This window comes from Nothobranchius furzeri, chromosome 1, assembly GCF_043380555.1.
Source record: "Nothobranchius furzeri strain GRZ-AD chromosome 1, NfurGRZ-RIMD1, whole genome shotgun sequence".
Taxonomy (NCBI): domain Eukaryota; kingdom Metazoa; phylum Chordata; class Actinopteri; order Cyprinodontiformes; family Nothobranchiidae; genus Nothobranchius; species Nothobranchius furzeri.
The window spans coordinates 87,894,119-87,913,632 of NC_091741.1; the positions used below are offsets into that span (position 1 = coordinate 87,894,119).

At 42.8% G+C, this 19,514-nt stretch overlaps 1 protein-coding gene across 3 annotated transcripts; it reads left to right on the plus strand.

Moving 5' to 3' along the window:
- The first annotated feature begins 628 nt into the window (after window positions 1-628).
- Window positions 629-18,663, plus strand: btk (Bruton agammaglobulinemia tyrosine kinase). 3 transcript variants are annotated; one of them, XM_070551064.1, is made up of 20 exons: window positions 629-744; window positions 3,900-3,934; window positions 6,963-7,010; window positions 7,193-7,350; window positions 7,434-7,538; window positions 7,889-7,970; window positions 8,165-8,288; window positions 11,352-11,409; window positions 11,484-11,689; window positions 13,638-13,700; window positions 13,784-13,838; window positions 13,935-14,014; window positions 14,331-14,458; window positions 15,518-15,589; window positions 17,049-17,220; window positions 17,382-17,601; window positions 17,718-17,782; window positions 17,866-17,984; window positions 18,086-18,243; window positions 18,332-18,663. In XM_070551064.1, exons 4-20 carry the CDS (start codon window positions 7,210-7,212, stop codon window positions 18,407-18,409), a joined length of 1,926 nt encoding a protein of 641 aa, XP_070407165.1. In that variant the 5' UTR covers window positions 629-744; window positions 3,900-3,934; window positions 6,963-7,010; window positions 7,193-7,209; the 3' UTR covers window positions 18,410-18,663. The 3 variants fall into 3 exon arrangements, with proteins under 3 accessions (XP_070407165.1, XP_070407170.1, XP_070407178.1); XM_070551069.1 differs by lacking the exon at window positions 6,963-7,010; XM_070551077.1 differs by lacking the exons at window positions 629-744; window positions 3,900-3,934; window positions 6,963-7,010 and having other exon boundaries at window positions 7,073-7,350.
- The last annotated feature ends 851 nt before the right edge of the window (window positions 18,664-19,514 follow it).

Genomic DNA, 19,514 nt, shown 5'->3' on the forward strand with positions numbered 1-19,514 from the left:
TTCTCCTCATCTTTTACTTATGCTCTTGCAACCTGTTTTACGCCACTAAATGTTTACAGTCATTTAAACCAACTTTACCCATACAAACTACTAAAAACTGATCTTTATACACTTATTCTAATAACTTAAGTCATGTAACATTACATTGCTTTGATGTTTCATGCAGGTAAAAGAAGAAAGTTTTTGGGTAAAGCACTGTTCAAGATAAAATTCACAAGGCACTTTACACACACAATACATTTTTTTAAAGAAAGTAGAAATGAAAAAAAGAAAAGTAAGAGAAACTGCAAAAATATACAGAAATACCAGTAATCTAAGCAACAGTATGAAAAAATCAAATAAGTAAAAAAATATGCACAACATCATGGAATGCAAAATGACCATACTAGATTCCTATCTCTTCCTCTTGCAGTAGTCAAATTGGCATGGGATTTAATAAGGAATCCCTTTAACCAGCTGTGTAGCTATGTGTTTTATTCAAACAAGGGTGCACAAATAAAGTTGAACCAAGCCTCCCCTTATCATCAAAACTGTCCAGAGGGCTGATATGAAAACGAGCAGGAAGAAAAAGGGGAAGTAAGTAGAGTTGATTCCTCTCTGTGGGTGTGTTTTAACTTCTTGCATCACAGCCTAACAAACACTTTATGAAATGAGAGCTACTGAAGCAAAGCTTCATCCCACAGTCTAAGGCTTCCAGCTGCATCTGCGGTTGCTTTTCTGATGTTTTACTCTTTCTGATGCTGGGTAAGTGTTTATAAATGCTCCTTTGTAGTGTGACGAGGCATTTCTAGTCTCACTTTGTTTGCAAGGTGACAAATTAGAGAAGAAGAAGACTAAAAACAAAAGTAAAAGCAAGTTTTTAGTTAAGTTATTTAAGGATCAAATATAGTGACGAGTTTTGCTTGTGAAGTAAATCCTGATAATCCAGTCTTGCTGCTACATTTGGTGAAAATTAAAAAGTTTTGAGTTGCGTTAGTGACAGCTGGTAAGGAGGTAACTGAGAAACTGCTGAATGCAAAAAAAAAAAGGAAGAAATCTACATGGCAGCATTAAAGAGGACAGACCACAAACTCGTAATCAGATAGTGTGGTTGAACTGTGGAGCTTAAGACAAATTACAACCCTGACACATGACTACATAGATCACTCAGTGTTAAAGCTTTGAGGTGTTTTGAAACAAATGAAAAGGTTTTTATTTTACTTTTATTTTCTCTATGTTATGCTTGCATGTTTGCTCTGACATTTTTGTTTTTTATGCCACTTATCTGTGAGGAAACATCAGGAAGAGAGCATCATTGGTTCCTGTTAATCTGTCATGCAATGCTCATGTTTGTTCTGTCATATGCAGTGGAAGTTCTTATAATGAAAAAGATTCACAGTTGTGTTGTAATTTCCTGTAAATTTAACTGGTTATGTCACACAAAAGATCACTCAGTGGGAAACAGCTAAAAATCGCCAGTGTGAGGTTTTACAGAAAAAAAGAGAACTTCAGGGTGTCGTTTACAAATCCATGTTCAATGTCTGCAGGGGTTAATCACGAGTGTAAAACTTAGATTTGAATGGTCTTTTTATTTGATAACGCAGTCAGGAAGAAGTTCTGCAGGCTCTCATTGTATGTCTGTGTAACACTGATGCTACTTCCTTATAAGTTTATCTGTGAGCCATCATGAGTCAACTCTCCTCAGAAAAGAGCGAAAAGTCCCTTTCTGGTAGCAATGGCACATTGAGTTAGACAGAAAAAACTGTTTTCCTTCCGATGCTTCTTATTATTACCATAAAATACAGTTTTATTTTGATTATAAGTGTGGTGAGATGTGAGAAAACAAAGGCGGTGACAAATGAGGAATGAGTAAACGACTTTTCGCAGAATGGGGAACATTACGGTCCAAGTGTCACAGCACAAACAAAGCTGTCCATTTGATGTACAGAAATGTCACAGTCCTGGTTAGGGAGAGATGGGCGCTTCTGCTCATACTACAATTACTATTGAAATGATAGAAGGAAGTGCTGGCAGGCTGAAAATAGGTTTAGCTACACAACCTCTGATAGACACTGGCTGCTGAGCCCTCAGATGTGTGACAAACAGGAGTTTTAAAGCCTGATTTTAATTCATGGTCAAGCTTCTTTTTTTCTTTTTTTTGCCATTTTAGGACAATGTGTTGTTGCTTAATGGGAAAATATACTTTTAGAAAAAAAAATTGGTCACTGGACTTTTAGTTCTGCATTGGTGTCAACCAAAGATGACCTTACTACACAGCAACCTGTCCCCAAGTTTACTCTACACGTTTCAATGTCATTTTTGGACATGGTGTTAAAACACCACACACATTAAACATTTTAATTAGCCTATTTTTAAATGTGAGTGAGAGTGAAAGAGAAAGGTTAGGTTTATTTTATGTGAATCTGATTGATCAACCCTAAAACATAATTTAAAATGTTTATATTTTAAATTAAAGGTGCAGTAGGAATGACATCTTGTGATACAATCTGGTTACCACAGTCCCTTTTCAAAACACACGGGTGACTTTCTCACCGCAGTTACATGAGTATCATGGCTACAGATCAGCTACGGATCAGTACCACACAATTCTAGATGACAAGTGAAGAAGAGTCATGCACAGTAATGCCTGAATTACCCATCTCCTTCTGCGTGGGTACAGAGACACACAACACAAGTATTGGCGCTCACACATTTGTGTCGGCATGGTCGGGGTTTGGTTGGGCTGGATAATGTGAGTTTGGTCTCAAACGGGCGGTGTAGTGTTCACTTATAAATCCGAGGAACTTCTCAGGAATGCGGAAATCCCCGAGCCTGTGGGCAGTATTTAATACGTGCGGGAAAGTCCATGGTGTCCTCCATTATAACGTAAACAAAGGCGGGCATGAGCTGTGTTGCCTTTGGAGACTCAGAACCACATTATTCTATAAATTTTCTGTGTGTGTCCTCATAATCTTGTGCCACACACACACTGATTTCTCCCCTGAGCAGCTGTCTGCTCGCCGGGGCAAGAGCTCCGATGCAGAGAACAGGCGCACACGCACGCACGCACACACACACACACACACACACACACACACACACACACGCATGCGCGCGCACACACACAGAGCTATTCTCTTCTCCCGTTCCCGCACTGATCGGCAGCTCCGTGTTACAGACAAAGGTTTACTTAACAGCATCCAGCATGAAAATGAATCGCGCGTGCATGCCCCCCCAACCCCCACCTCCTCTTCTCGCAGATCGGAGGCGGTTGGCGTAATTTCAGCCAGCCAATCAGTCCGTAGTGTCACCTAGATCCCAGTCTGACCACTGGGGAGAAGGTCTGAGAAAAAGAGTTGCCTCGGCACCAAAAATGCAAATCCGACCTGTGTGCGAAACCAAATTCCGGTCCCTTCTGGGAAAGGGCCAAACTGTCACTAATGTGGAAGCGCCATATGTGTCAACACAAGGGCTTTGCGACAGACCTGAAGAGGTTGACGGAGACGTGCCCAAGTTTTTATTATTCGTCGAATACAACAGAAACCGCAAGCTTGTGATTGTCAGGGTGCCGCTTACTTTAAAATTGTTAACAACACCGCCATTGCCCCTTCAAAAAATAAAAATAAAAAGAGTGCCAAAAATATCTAGAGGCAGACACAGAGCAGATTGAGGAACATCTTGTGAAAAAAGTCAGACAATACTCGCCACACTCTATAGGACCCTCAGCAGGTCTACCATTGGCCTGAACAGAATTGTGTTATGCCAATCACAGCGCTCTATCGTTTTGATGGGCGAGATAATGCAATGGAGCAGAACAGCTAAGATGGTGGTGGCTTGTTTAAAACAGTCAAGTCAAGAGCAGACAGAGGTACTTAAGTTTTTTACTTCGAAAAATTTAATATTTGCGTCTTCTTCAACAGTGTGTGGACTGCCCCGTTGACTGACATCCATAACAGTGAGTACTTCATGTTGTTCATTGTCTAATAGCACACAGAGACAGTTTGAAAGACAACCATGGATTCCACCCCTCGACTGAGCTCTGTCTATGGGTCATGGCCAGATTATATATTCAAGCATGGCTTACGTAGGATGGCTTGCCAGGTTAGGCAACCGCATGAAGAGGTGAAGGAGAAGGAGGGACAGATTTTTCTGTTAAAATGTCTCTGAAATACATAAACACAACACAAATAGACAAAAGTAAACACACTATTGTGGACCGGAGACATACTGCAATGATACCTCTCGAAGAGTGCAACGCCCTGTTGTCCTGGCAGGGAATTGTTTGCAACAATCCCCAGACAACATAGAAGTTCGATGGATTAATGTCTCCAAGGGCGTCAGTTTGTTTTCAGAATTGCTGGGGACAATAACCATACACTTGAGTGGGGTTTAAAAATTGCTGGGGACAATAAAGTAGGCTAGCACAGGGGTTGGCACCCCGCGCCTCTGGAGCCGCATGCGGCTCTTCCATCCATCTGATGCGGCTCTCTGTGCTTGTAAACAAACATCAGAGCTTTATACTGGACACTGTGTTCAGCGCGGCTCGGAGCGCCCACGGTGGACAGTGGGCTGAAGATCTAGAGGGGTTCGCAGCGCAGTGCAGAACCACGGTGCATACGATAAGATTTCCTCCCACTGAAGCGGTCTGGAAACCTGGTCTCTCTGAGGGATGTGTCACTTGGAAAAATGTTCTTTTTATGAAATTATGAAACTTTGGCTGAATAGCGCTTGTTCCCGTCTCTAATATGGAGACGCATGACGCATCCGCTCAGAAAGCACTGTAGAGACATTTGATCACGCACAAAGTTTATGTGGAGCAGAAGCGGTCGGGCCACGGCAGGTGAAACGTTCCTAGCCTACATGAAGTGAAACTGTTTAATTGTAACATTAATATGTTACTGGACACGCTGCTCTGGTTGGTTAGTTTGAAGTGGAAAACACACACACACACACACACACACCAGATAAAATAATGCTGATAGCGTGGACTAGAAGCCAGGTGATGGTTTACGTATTTAAATGATGATCAGGCTGCTGTAAAATGTAATCTCCATCCACATCCAGACACAATTATCCTCTATTCTGTCTCTATTTGCTCTGCTCTTGTCTGGCCTGACGTAGCTGATGGTGCGAGCGGCGCGCCTAACTAGCGGCTCTGATGCACATTTTACGCATTTGGAGAGGTGGGCTGGATGCTTTGCTTTTACTGGAAGATGGTCCACTTAACGCACGGGTGTAGACTACATATTAATGACAAATGAATGAAAATTAAACTGGGAGTTTTTACTTCATATTTTAGAAATTAAAATGACGGGGGAACACATTTATGACGTCTTTTTAAACGAAATTTTCTAGCGCGACCTGCTTGCTTCACTTGTCACTGCTTATTAAGGTCCGTCCAAAATTACCGTGACCCACCCAAAAATGAAAACCTGGCGCTGCGCCTGTTATAAACCTCTGCAAATTGTTGTTCTTCACTTGATCAAACTCAGACTTTGTACAGCTAATGTCAAGATGTAAAATTATAAATTCAGTCGAGCTCTTCCGTCCCTCCCTCTCCTGGAAACCCGACATCAGCTGTCAGAAGCGGGAGGTGAAGAAGGAGATGAGGCAAACAGAGTGAGTGCGACTAAAGAATCCAGACTGGTGTGGAGGTGAGCAAAACAGCTGGAAAAGTGTGGGTGTTGAATGATCTCAATAAGAAAAGTGTGGGTGTTGCATCGCCCCCATGAGATCTGAGCTGGTAAAACAAAAATCCTCATCAGCAGGCTTTTTTGAAAGTGGGGGGGACACAGCTGCCTATCACAAATTTTGCCGGGGACATGTCCCCGGCGTCCCCGGTTAAAATGACGCCTATGAATGTCTCCATCTCTGCGTGTGCACAACTCCAATAGAGAACTATAAATTAGGCTTCAGTTGATAGATAAATACATTTGACTGTAATATTAAGTTGCTCGTAATTGAAAAAGTAGCTTGAGATATTTTTGGAGCCGACAGTTTGTTGCTAAATCACAATTAGCATTGTTAGTCGTGGTGAACCGGGACAAAAATTCTGTACTGACACTTTTCAGTCCCGCAGGCCGTCAGAGTGGAGGGCAGGATGGGGGTACTTGCAAAAATTTCTCTGTGACGCCGCTCTCATTACTTTAGCTTTTCAAGCAGAGAGACACGGTGCCGCAGCCTGCTCGATCAGGGAGGTTAGGGTTAGGGTTAGATGGGACGGGAAGACGGGACCGACACACTTTGGATAAACGTCACACAGGGACACATTTGCTATGCCAGATGGCCAATTCACTATTGTTGTTAGCTCACCGTTAGCTCAGCGTTAGTCTCTAGCCTTCTTTACTCAATATTAGGGTAAAACAAAAAGATGCCATGGCTTCTTAGGGGTATGAGAAACCACTTTTGGACTGCTCCTTTAACTGACTTAAGATCTTCACTAAACACTGCTGCATTTTGCCGGTCAGTGTAGAATTATAAATGTCTGCATGCGTTAGCTTGCATAGACCCTCAACCCTGCAAGCTCAAATATTGTAAACAAAGACTACAAGAGAAAAACAACCCCCAGCTGGCTGAGAAGGAAATCTGTTGCAACGTAACTTTTCGTCCAACATGATTGAGACATTAGACTGCTTTATGATTATTTCAATGTAAAATGTGTGCATATTGTATCTTTAAAACATCTCTGTATGTTGTAAAAAGAAGCCCAAATAAACAATTTATGTTCTCTGAAATCCAATTTGGGTTGTTTCCAGTCCACAAAAACCTTGAACCAGAAATTTCTGTATTCTTTTCTACTTCCTTATGGTAAACTTTACATTAAAGACACTGATCATCACTACAAAGCAGCTGAGGAGAAATAGAGGAAAATATGCATGCCACGGGGGGAAATATTGGAAACAAAGGATGCTGCTGGCATGACAGAATTATGCAAACTACAGCGATATCATTCTCTCACACAGCATGTCTCTGTTCGTTTTCAGATCTATACTGTCACGCTAGCAGCATCAATCTAAATCTTTGAAAAAAGGGTGAGTATTGAATTTTTAAAAGGTGTAAAGACGTATGGTCAGAATGAAGTTGGGGGAGGTATTTTTGGGTGTTACTGTTCTCTCAGCAAACGTGTGAAGTAGCTTTAACTGCACACATGAAGCTGAGCTTTGTTTGTGTGTGTGTTTAAGAGTTGTAATAATTTTAAAATGTTTCTTTGTAGAATAATTTGGAGTAATCATGTCAGACATTTTACTGGAAGAAGTTTTTATTAAACGATCTCAGCAAAAGAAGAAAACCTCACCTTTGAACTACAAGGAGAGATGGTTCATTCTAACTAAGGAAAAGATTTCGTACTATGATTTTGATTCTGAAAAAATGGTACGTATGAGAGGAAGATCACACTTGTTTTAAATTCCGATAACCTGAACTAATCTCTAATTGTTTCATCGTCTGTTGAACAGAGGCGAAAAGGCCTGAAAGGTTCAGTTGATCTGGAAAAGATCAAGTGTGTGGAGACGGTTCAGCCTGAAGCTAACACCCCACAGGAGCGCCAGTTTGCATTCCAGGTTGATCTTCTATGTGTTTTTTTTTCCCTTGAACAAAACTTAAATCACATACTTGAAAAATACACACACATTTCCTGTTTATTTTACTCATAATATATATTTAGTTCTAAGGCAATATTTGATAATTTATTCTCTCAGATTGAAGCGTTTTGCAAAGTTCAGGTAGTTTATACTATGAAAGTCCTTTCTTGAGAAGTGAAACTGCCTGTGATGAATTTGGGGCTTTCAATGACAATGCAGGTGTTGCCATTTTCAGAATGTAACGCTAGAACTGAAGGGAAATAACTGAGTTACATGATGCATAATTTTCAAAGTAAAATTAATTAATGTCCTTATGGATTTTGTCACAGATCATATATGATGAAGGGCCGTTGTACATCTTTGCAAAACATGAAGAAGTTCGGGCTGAGTGGATAAAAAAGCTGAAGGAAAGTAAGTCTGCAGTGTCACACGTCTCTTCTGCTAATTTAGCTTTTCAGTCGCAATATCTCTGAGTCTATGTTGAAAATATGTGAACATATCTCACCATCTTCCTGCTTGTGGAACAGTGTCTGCTTGATGGAGCAAATGCAAATGTTCATTTAATTGATATCTCTGGTGCTGGCCTGCCTGTTTTTGTGCTATAGTGGTGCGCTTCAACAAAGAGCTGATGCAGAAGTATCATCCCTGTTTCTGGGTGGATGGGGTGTGGCTTTGCTGCCAGCAGGAAGTCAAGCAAGCTATGGGCTGCAAAGTACTGGATTCAAAGAATGGTGAGAATTAAACTATAGTTTGAAACAAGACCCCCATAACATTCAAAGAGTTGTGTATTCAATAAATATGCATTTTGTCTCTACTATGGGGAGAAACAAGTCTCAAAAGATCTGTGCATGTGTAACTAGATTTGTGTGTGTAACAAGATTTGTGCGCGTGTCTAAAATAATAGCTGTGTCTTTGTAACCAGACAACAAAGTGTGCACGTTTAACTTCCATTTACTTAAAAGGAAAGACCACCAGGACGCCGTGCCATTAAATTCTTGTGTCTTTTCCTAGTTTGAATGCCAGCTTTTCTCAGTCAGAGAACTACTCCACCATCTAGCCGTTTTATTATGTTTTAATGGCTCATGAACACATTTATGTCAAAATAAGCAATATTAGAATAATAAAAAGCACATTTAGGTTGATCTTTTAAAACTACAAGATACTTAGATATTATATCTTATTTGCCCCTTCAAAACAAGTTTAAACCAACTTCAAAGACAATTCAGATTTCCCAGCTTTCACCCAGCATTCAAATGAACCATGTATGCACAAATCTGTCATGTGAAAAAAGAGTCTCAAAATATTTTTTGTATTTGTAAACTGATCTGTGTGTAATGTAGTTTTGTCCTTGTGTACCAGGTGACTTGTGTGTGTATAATCAATGACTTGTATAGGAGCTGAAGTTACACAAAAAATGTAAACACAAGTTACAAATCAAGAGTTACACATGCACAGATCTAGCTCCATGGGCTTCCACCTTACCATAGTGGAGGGGTTTGAGTGTCCCAGTGGGAGCCAAGTTGTCTGAGGTTTAATGCCTGTGGTAGGGTCACCCATGGCAAACAGGTTCTAGGTGAAGTATCAGACAAAGTGCAGACCAAAGACTCCTTATGAAGACAAACATAAATGGAATCTGGATGCCAAAAGAACTCCAGCCAGGCCTGGAGGTGGGGCATGTTGAAAAAGCACCTGATGGCTGAGCTTTTACCCTTGGAGCCTGGCCGGGCACAGCCCGAGGAGGAGACCTTGATTCCCCTTTCCATGAGCTCACCGCTCGTGAGAGGGGCTTAAGGTCCGGTTCATTGTGTGTTTGGTGGTAGCCGAAGGCTGGGACTTTGGCGGTCTGATCCTCAGCTACAAAAGCTGGCTCTTGGTACGTGGAATGTCACCTCTCTGGTGGGGAAAGAGCCAGAGTTGGTGTATGAGGTTGAGAGGTTCCAGCTAGATATAGTTGGACTGACCTCAACGCATGGTTCTGGCTCTAAAATCAGTTGCCTTGAGAGAGGTTGGACATTCAACAACTCTTGGGGTTGGGGTTTACCACAGTGATTGAGAGGGTAGCCTCCCACACCGCCTTCATATGAGGGGACAGGTCCTGACTGTGGTTTGTGCTTATGCATCAAACTACAGTTCAGACTACCCACCCTTTTTGGAGTCCTTGGAGGGTGTTACTGGACTTCTGTGCTAGTCACGGATTGTCCACAATGAACACCATGTTCAAGCATAAAAGTGTCCATATGTGCTCTTGGCACCAGGATACCTTAGGCCGCAGTTGATGATCGACTTTGTTGTTTTTTTCATCTGATCTGCAGCCTCATGTCTTGGACACTTGGGTGAAGAGAGGGGCAGAGTTTTCAACTGACCACTACCTGGTGGTTGGCTTCGATGGTGGGGGAGGAAGCCGGTCAGGTCTGGAAGGCCTAAACATATTGTGAGGGTCTGCTGGGAATGTCGACCAGAGTCTCCTGTCAGAAGGAGCTTCAATTCCCACCTTCAACAGAATTTTGAACACATCCTGAGGGAAGCAGGGAACATTGAGTCCAAGTCTCGGGAGAGGAAAGCAGTGTGCAACCAATACAGTATGCAGCTGACCTCTGCTTGGGATGTTGTGGATTGGTGGGCGGAATACTTCAAAGACCTCCTCAATCCCACCGGTACATCTTCCAGTGAGGAAGTGGACTCTGGGTAATTTAGTCTTTCCAATCTCTGGGGGGTACTCTGGGAGTATGAGGTACAATCCCTCTGATAAGGGCTGGTAGGTCCCTGTATGACCGGTGTCAGAGCTTGGTCCGCATTGCCGGCAGTAAGTCATGCTCCTTTACAGTGAGAGTTGGACTCCACCAAGGTCACCAATTCTGTTCATATGTTTAGGCGCAGCCAAGGTGTTGAGGGCATCCGTTTTGGTGGCCTAAGGATCAGGTGTCTGCTTTCTGCAGATGATGTGGTCCTCCTGGCTTCATCAGAACATGATCTCCAGCTTTTGCTTGAGCAGTTTGCAACCAAGTGTGAAGCGGCTGGGATGAGAATCAGCTCCTCTGAATCGGAGACTATGGTCTTAAGTTGGAAAAGGGTAGAATGAGGGGATGAGGTCCTGCCTCAAGTGGAGGAGTTTAAGTATCTCGGGGTCTTGTTCACGAATGAGGGAAAGATGGAGTGCGAGATGGACAGACAGATTGGTGCTGCGTCTGCAGTGATGTGAGTGTTGTACCGGACTATCGTGGTGAAGAGAGAGTAACGTTCTTACCCTCACCTATGGTCACAAGCTTTGGGGAGTGACCAAAAGAACAAGATTGTGGATACAAGTGGCCAAAATGCATTTTCTCCGTATGGTGGCTGGGCTCTCCCTTAGAGATAGGGTGAGAAGCTCGGCCATCTTGGAGGGGCTCGGAGTAGACTTGCTGCTCCTCCATGTTGAGAGGAGCCAGTTGAGGTGACTTGGGCATTTGGTCCGGATACCTCCTTGACGCTTCCCTGGTGAGGTTTTCCGGGCACGGAAAGACCCAAGACACGCTGGAGAGATTGTGTCTCTCGGATGGCCAAGGAACGCCTTGGGATTCCCCCAGAGGAGCCGGCCTAAGTAGCTGGGGAGAGGGAAGTCTGGGCCTTTCAGCTTAGGCTTCTGCCCCTGCAACCGACTCCGGATAAGCGGCTGAAAATGGATGGATGGATGGATGGATGGATGGATGGATGGATGAATGGACAGATGTAGCTAAACACAGGGACATCTAGTTACACAGATTATTAGTTACACATGCACAGATCTTTTGAGACCTATTTTTCCTCATGCATTACTGGCTTTGGGTCGAGACGGAGAGTATCCAGGAAGCCTCTACCTCCAACCCCAACAGAGGTACAAACTGTCCTTTTAGATTCACATTCAAATATGTTATAATTTCTAGTTCCAATAATCTCATTTTGCTTTAGGAAAAGCCTGCGTCTGGGCCTGGGCTTGTTCGGCCTTTACCTCCCCAGCCTCTAGAGCCACCAGCCTCCTCCTCAATCCTGACTGTCATAGCTGAATATGACTACTCACCCATGACCCCCCAAGACCTGGAGCTGAGGAAGAATGAGGAGTATAGTATTCTGGAGAAGTCCGACGCCAACTGGTGGAGAGCTCAAGACAAATATGGGTGAGACAACTCCCACTTGAGAACAATAAAAATAGCGAGGCAATCCGTATACATTTGCATTATTTTAATCACATGAAAATCATAAGTTACATAAAATAGCAGGATGCTCACAAAGAGAAAGATTCACTGTTAGACTTGCTATTTGAAAATGGGACATATGCAAAACTCACCTTTTGCATCCTTTTGTGCAGCTATGTGGGTCTCTGCTGCCTCTATAGACACACCAAATGTAAAAAAATATCTTTCCATCCATGTTCTGTCAGTGTTTGATTTTAGGAATTACATATGTGCCTAAAACAAGTCATTTGAAAACGTCCCCATTTGTGGTGTCACAAACAGGGAAATTAGAATGGAACCACCTCTTATGGGCAAGAGAGCTACTTCTGGAGGAGCTGCAGCTCTACTGAGCCTCTCCCAGATATCAGAGCTTCTCAGGCCCTGTCAACACGTAGCCGGGGATCTGCCAAAACGTAGATATTTTTCTACGTTATGACCTGTCATCCACACGAAAACGGATCTTTTTAAAAACTCCGGCCAAAGTGAAGATCTGCGTTTTCTCCGTTTTGGGTGTCTGCGTGTGGACAGACAAAACCGGAGTTTTAAGGACTGCAACGTCACTTTCCGCGACAAAAAAATGCTGATATCACGTGTGCGACCTGTGTTTACACTAGCCGACAGCATGGATGCCCTCAGAGCTGCGCTCGCTTTATCAATTGTCCGAGCGCTTTTTGCTTGTTTGTTTTTACAAGCGGAATTACTGCTCCTTGCAGAAGACCACAGACGAAGGACGAGGTTAAGAACGGGGGAGGTACTGCCGCCTACAGGTCTGGCATGTCCTTAACAACGTATTTATCTGGGTACGTGTGGACAGAGTTTTTTTTTTAAACGAGGTGGTGTGGATGCAAGTTTTTGGAGGGGCGGATATTCGTTTAAAAAAAAACCCGGCTACGTGTGGACTAGGCCTCAGCTTACAGGGAGCAGTCTCCTCCCCCTCAAGTCGGCTCATGGGTCCCCGGAACAAAGAAAAAAACGAATGTAAGTGAATGGAGATATAAAAGCTATTTTCTAATCCGCTTTGCCTTACAACTCTTAATGACACATACTGTTAGACTTCAGTTTAAATGAAAAGTTATGGTGTGTGTTTCGACTGAGTGTCACGTCATTTGAGATTTATTAGATTTTAAAAATCTGTAATTAAATTTACTACAAATCAGATGCCGTGTATATGACGTCATAGCAGAAACCCTTCAGTGTGGCTGCCACTTACCACATGGCCAGATTTATAGTGGTTTTGTCCTGTATTGAATCTCACTAAGCTTGTAGGCATTTTTCTTTTAGTGAGATGAGCATTTGTAGTCCTCTACGCCTTTTCACACAAAACCTAAATTAACTTTTGCTACCTGTCAAAAATAAGCACTTTCTAGGCATCAAAATGTGTCTTTAAAATTCATAGAAATGTGTGTAATCCATGGCACATATCAAACGGGATCAGAAAATAACTTTTATGCCACCATTGACTCCCATTCAATCATTTGGCAGTTGGGGATCCTTGGTCCAGAAGAACGTGGGCGTGACTTCTGCTCCCACAGCAGTCTGAGAGAGGAATAGGTAGGCGTGGCCAGATCCAGATTGCGTTCTTAAAGTGTCAAAGCCCTGAAACAGCTCATTGTGGAAAGTACTGAAATATGTGAGATGGATTTATTGGGAAAAACTCCAGTAACATGTTTTGTATTGACCATGCTATTATAACTTAAGAAAAAAAGTCATCATATGTCCCCTGTTATTTAGCTTTTACAGGCTGTAAAAGCTAAATAACTTTAATTTAGTGCTTTGTGCAAACAACAGTATTAGGAATGTAAATAAATATTTTTTTTTACTAAAAATTGGAAATTAACCAGTTCTGGGTCGGTTGATGTTCTGCCACTATTATCAGTCATTTGTTTTGCAGAAAAGAAGGCTATATACCAAGTAATTATGTAGTGGAGGCAGAAAAGGGGCTTGAAAAAAATGAGTGAGTATGAGTTCTGTCTATTAATGTATGGTTTGATGTCTTGTCTTTTCTATTCCTCAATATTTAAACCTTTATTTTCACAGTTGGTATTGCAAGAACATGAACCGTAGCCAAGCAGAACATCTGTTAAAGTCAGAGGTAAACTTCCCTGATGTGTTCACGCTCTTGTAAATTAGAGGGTGAAATGCAATAATGAAGACCTTTGTGATGTATAAATGCTGATTCCTGTTCCAGAACAAAGATGGAGGTTTCCTGGTACGGGACTCGAGCAAAGCTGGGAAATACACCGTGTCTTTGCTCACTAAGGGAGGAGGGTGAGTAACCTCAGTGGCATTAAAACACTGCTACCATTTATATTGTTGCTCCAGTGCTGTCAATCATGTGTGAACGTATGAAAAGAAGAACTGTGCGTAATGAAAGCGGAAACTGCAGGCCACAGAGGGACAGAGATGTAAATTATTTATGCAAAACGTGGACTAATCTGTCTGCAGAAGTTTTTTCTTCATCTAACCCTGAGCCCATCTGTGGATAACAGTGGACAGATATCATATGCACATGATTATAGCTGACTAGTTCCTGTGAAAATGAAAACCTGTTGATTTTTAATCATGCTTTAAACTTTCTCCACAGGGAAACAAGTGGAGTCTGTAAACATTATAACATCTGCACAACGCCACAGGGACAGGTTTACCTGGCAGAGAAGCATCACTTCAACACTATCCCAGAGCTCATCAACTATCACCAGCACAACGCAGCAGGTCAATAATCACAATCATGTGGGAGTGCAATGGCCAATAAAACACAAATAAAATCTGTTTACACTAGAGAAGAAAAGGAGAAATTACTAAAGGGAGGAAGATTTGTCAGACTGACACTTTCTTTTCCCATAAATATAAGGTTCACTCTGGTCAAGGGGATTATTAAATGTTTAGACTTTAATGTACCATGCCAGACCTTGAATATGTGAGTTTATAATTTGACATACTATGGTGCCATTTTTAACCAATTCAGAACTCATAAACATGGTTGATTCTTAACTATGATTTCATTTAATGAGTTCACAAACTCAATAAATATTTAAGTCCTCATCTCTGTGCCAGTCTGAGAACCACTGACTAGTCTTCACTAGGAAGCATGGACGTAATTTTCACTTTAGAAGTGGGGGGGACACGGGGGTGGCAGTGGGAGGGGTATCTTTACAGTATGTTCTAATGGGAAACAGGCTTCAACACAATAGGTTGTTTTCTGCTTGGTCCTAGAGCTCAACCAGTGTCAATTTAATATAAAGTAATATTGTTTTTGGATGGTAAAAAGTGCAGGGGTCAAAACTTGACTTTGGAAAAAGTGGGGGGGACATGTCCCCCCTGTCCCCCCCCCCCCCCCCCCCCCCAAATTACGTCCATGCTAGGAAGTGAAGATAATTTAAATGATTTCTACTTTAACTGGTTCTGATTTGTTGGTTGATCTTAGTAGCACTGTTGCCTTGCAGCAAGAAGGTGACAGGTTCAAATCCCAGCTGTGCTTCCCATCTGTGTGGAGTTAGTATTTTCTCTCCATGCATGTGTGTGTGTGTGTTTTTTTTTCCGGGTACTCCGGCTTCTTCCCACAGTCCTCAAACATGCATGTTAGGTTAACTGGTGACTGTAAATGGTCTCTGGGCGTGAGTGGTTGGTCTTAATTTAAATATGGTCCAGTTTCAGAGGATAAAGTGGACTTTAACGACTCTGTCAAGTAAAAACATCTGGCTCATTCTGCCATCCTTATGTGAAAAAACTATGTAAAACTAACTACTATGGATTTGTTTTTCCCATTACCAGGTATGGTTAGCAGGCTGAAACATATTGTATCCAATCGACCAAGTCCTCCATCAACAGCAGGACTCGGCTATGGTAAGGGTTTAATTATATCCACCTCATTTCTTGCCCTCAACATCCTTAGTGTTACTGTTAGTGTTAATGTTAAGGTCTGTAGAAAGCTCCTTTCTTGTATGGGTCATTTCCAGCTAGTGGACCTTAATTTCCTGGTTCTTTACTTCCAGGGGAGGAAGACCAGTAACACTCTGTTCCTGATACACTCCCAAAAATTACTAGTATTATGTAAATTAGCATTAAATTGGTTTATATAGAAAAAGCAGTTGGAAAAAGGGTAGAATGCCTTCTCCGTGTCAGGGACAAGGTCCTGCCCCAAGTGGATGAGTTTAAGTATCTCGGGGTCTTGTTCACTGGTGAGGGAAAGCTGATGAGATCGCTGATACAAGTGGCCAAATTTTGTTTTGTCTGCAGGGTGTCTGGGCTCTCCCTTAGAGATAGGGTGAGAAGCTCGATCATCCGGGAGGGGCTCGGTGTAGACCCACTGCTCCTCCACATCGAGAGGAGCCAGTTGAGGTGGCTCAGGCATCTAGTTAGGATGCCTCCTGGATGCCTCCCTGGTGAGGTTTTCCAGTCAAGTCCAACCGGGAGAAGGCCTATAGGAAGACCCAGGCCATGCTGGAGAGACTATGTGTCACAGCTGGCCAGGGAATGCCTCAGGATTCCCCAGAGGAGCTGGCCCAAGTGGCTGATGGGGAGAGGGAAGTCTGGGCCTCCAGCTTAAGCTACTGCCCCCACAACCTGACCCTAAGCCTAACCCCAGATAATGGAGTGATAGAAAAAGCATAGAAAACAGTACAAACAAGACAATATGACCCCCTGAAGCCACCCCTCGTGGTCATCAGTCAAAAGGGCCCTGAATCCTCTCAGACATTAGTGTTTATCCTTAGATTGGCCCTCTCCATTTGGTGGCATGGTTCAGATTGGATCAGTACATGGAAATGTGTAGAGATCTGTGTGCATCACAAATCTCATCTTATGTGAACAAGATGTGAAAATCATGGGTGTTGCTGTTATCTAGACTGATTCTGTAAAGAACGAACACACCGGCATACTTTCTGTACTGGACAGATAAATAATGGAGACATGACCTAAGCCATGTCCCAGAACAAATAAGTTCTCCAACATGTATAGGTTTAATGATCCTTTTCATTGTATTTGATTAATGTTAAACACTGGGCTCTATTTTAATCATTTATTTGCTTAATGTGCGCTGTTTACTCACACTGTAGATTATCTGTGTATTATTGCTTTAACATCATGGTTACTTGTTGAGAGTATTTTAGGGATAAGGACTAGAAAATAGTCAAAATGGGAGTTATTTCTACTGATACGGTCACTTCTGGCTTAGAACTGCTAGCTTCTTAGTGATAATATCAATTACGTCTTTTGGCAAAAACACAAAACATCAAATTTGTCCAGCTCACATGCCGAGTCTGAACATAAAAGTCCTCCTTCAAAGTGTTTCACTGTTTTCCAGGCGTGTGGGAAATCGATCCCCGTGACCTCACCTTCATCAGGGAGCTGGGCAACGGTCAGTTTGGGGTGGTGAAGTATGGAAAGTGGCAAGGCCAGCATGATGTGGCCATCAAGATGATTAAAGAAGGATCCATGTCAGAAGACGATTTCATAGAAGAAGCCAAAATCATGATGTGAGCACAACTTAAATCCACCTTGAATATAATGTCACCTGAACCTGCACTGACTCTGTTCCCAGAGGTTATTAACCTGATGATTAACATGAGGAAGTTTAGCTCCCGTAACTTTTAAAGAAAAAAGTAACTTAACTTCCTTCATCTTTTGCCCAAACCAGGAAGCTTCGCCATGAGAACCTGGTGCAGCTGTATGGCGTCTGCACCAAACAACGGCCTATTTACATCGTGACTGAGTTCCTCGCGAATGGCTGCCTGCTGACATACCTCAAGGAGGGTCTAACGGTTCATCCAACGACGGTCCAGCTTCTTGAGATGTGTAAAGACGTCTCTGAGGGCATGGCCTACCTTGAGTCCCAGCAGTACCTCCACAGAGACCTGGTGAGGGACAAATACCTGCTGTGCAAAACAAACATTCCTTAGATTCAACTGTGGTTTGAGGTCACATTGGAAGTTTAATGATTATGTTTGATCTAACTGTGCTGGTTTGTCTTCAGGCTGCCAGGAACTGTTTAGTAGATGGGAACGGTACAGTCAAAGTGACTGACTTCGGCCTATCAAGGTAAAAGATTCAACAGGTCATATCATAAGACAGGCATGGGTGAATTTTTCATTGTGACATTACATTTTTTAAACTGCACTTAGATACGTTTTAGATGATGAGTACACAAGTTCAGCAGGTTCAAAGTTCCCCGTTCGCTGGTCGCCACCAGAAGTCCTTCTCTACTGCAGATTCAGCAGCAAATCAGACATCTGGGCCTACGGTGGGCAGCCATTTACACAATGATGATTTGCTCTTTTTAATAACCAATACATTACCACGCCTAGTTTGTGGTTATGACTTCTGAAAATTGTGATTTTATAGGAGTTTTAATGTGGGAGGTGTACACTCTGGGTAAACTTCCTTATGAACGCCTTAACAACACGGAAATAGTGGATCAGGTGTCCAGAGGTATGCGTCTCTTCCGCCCCCAGCTGGCCAATGAAAGGATCTACAGCATCATGTCAAGCTGTTGGTCGGAAGTAAGTCTATTCTCTGTGAGCCTCAGTGGGTAACATTGAGTGAGAGTAACAATAAAAAACTCACAAATCATCTTTGCCTTATTTTCAGAAACCGGAAGAAAGACCCACTTTCCAGGAAGTGGCCCTGACTGTCCAGGATTTGCTTTATGAACTCCAGTATGTCTGAAAATAAAAATAAATATACAAGTCATTCCGAACCGCAGAAGAAAAATTCTCCATGCCAACATGGATTGTTAAAATATTAAACTTGACAAAACCATATATGTGGAGTATTAAGGGGGTTGATTGTACTGTGAACATGTTTAATGTAACTGTCTTTATTACTCAATAATTCGCCTTTACATTACAATTATAGAAGTAGTACCAGATACATAGATATGTATTTGTATGTTTCACTGAAAATAAAAAAAGTTAAACACGTTTTTTTGTCTCTTGATCTAGAGGAATCTGGGCGCTTTGTATATTAAAATAAGCGTTGTTAGCTACTGTTGAACAAATAAAAGTATATAGGGCTCATCTCAGAAAAACGTTGCACCCAAAGATATGTCTCTACAAATCTTTCATATATATATATATATATATATATATTCATCCATCCATTTTCATCGGCTTCATCGAACAGAGTCGGGTCGCGGGGGCAGTAGCCTAAGTCGAGAGGCCCAGACTTCCCTCTCCCCAGCCACTTGGGCCAGCTCCTCCGGGGGAATCCCAAGGCGTTCCCTGGCCAGGTGAGAGACATAGTCCCTCCACCGTGTCCTGGGTCTATCTTTAGGTCTCCTCCCGGTTGGACGTGCCCGGAAAACCTCACCAAGGAGGCATCCAGGAGGCATCCTAACCAGATGCCCAAGCCACTTCAACTGCCTACTCTCGATGTGGAAGAGCAGCGAATCTACTCCGAGCCCCTCCCGGATGACCAAGCTTCTCACCCTATCTCTAAGGGAGAGCCCAGCCACTCTGCGGAGAAAACTCATTTCGGCCGCTTGTATCCGCGATCTCGTTCTTTCAGTCACTACCCAAAGCCCATGACCATAGGTGAGGGTAGGAACGTAGATCGGCCGGTAAATCGAGAGCTTCGCCTTCTGCCTCAGCTCTTGCTTCACCACGTCAGACCGGTACAACGCCCGCATCACTGCAGATGCAGCACCAATCCACCTATCGATCTCACGCTCCAGTTTTCCCTCACTCGTAAACAAGACCCTGAGATACTTAAACTCCTCCACTTGGGGCAGGACGTCACCCCTAATCCGGAGAAGGCATTCTACCCTTTTCCA

Excerpts from the sequence above, each read along its gene's own strand:
- btk (XM_070551064.1), top strand. The coding sequence starts at position 7,210 with ATGTCAGACATTTTACTGGAAGAAGTTTTTATTAAACGATCTCAGCAA. Across the intron at positions 8,289-11,351 it reads AAAGTACTGGATTCAAAGAA|TGGCTTTGGGTCGAGACGGA; the intron begins TGGTGAGAATTA and ends CTCATGCATTAC. Across the intron at positions 17,783-17,865 it reads ACTGACTTCGGCCTATCAAG|ATACGTTTTAGATGATGAGT; the intron begins GTAAAAGATTCA and ends AACTGCACTTAG.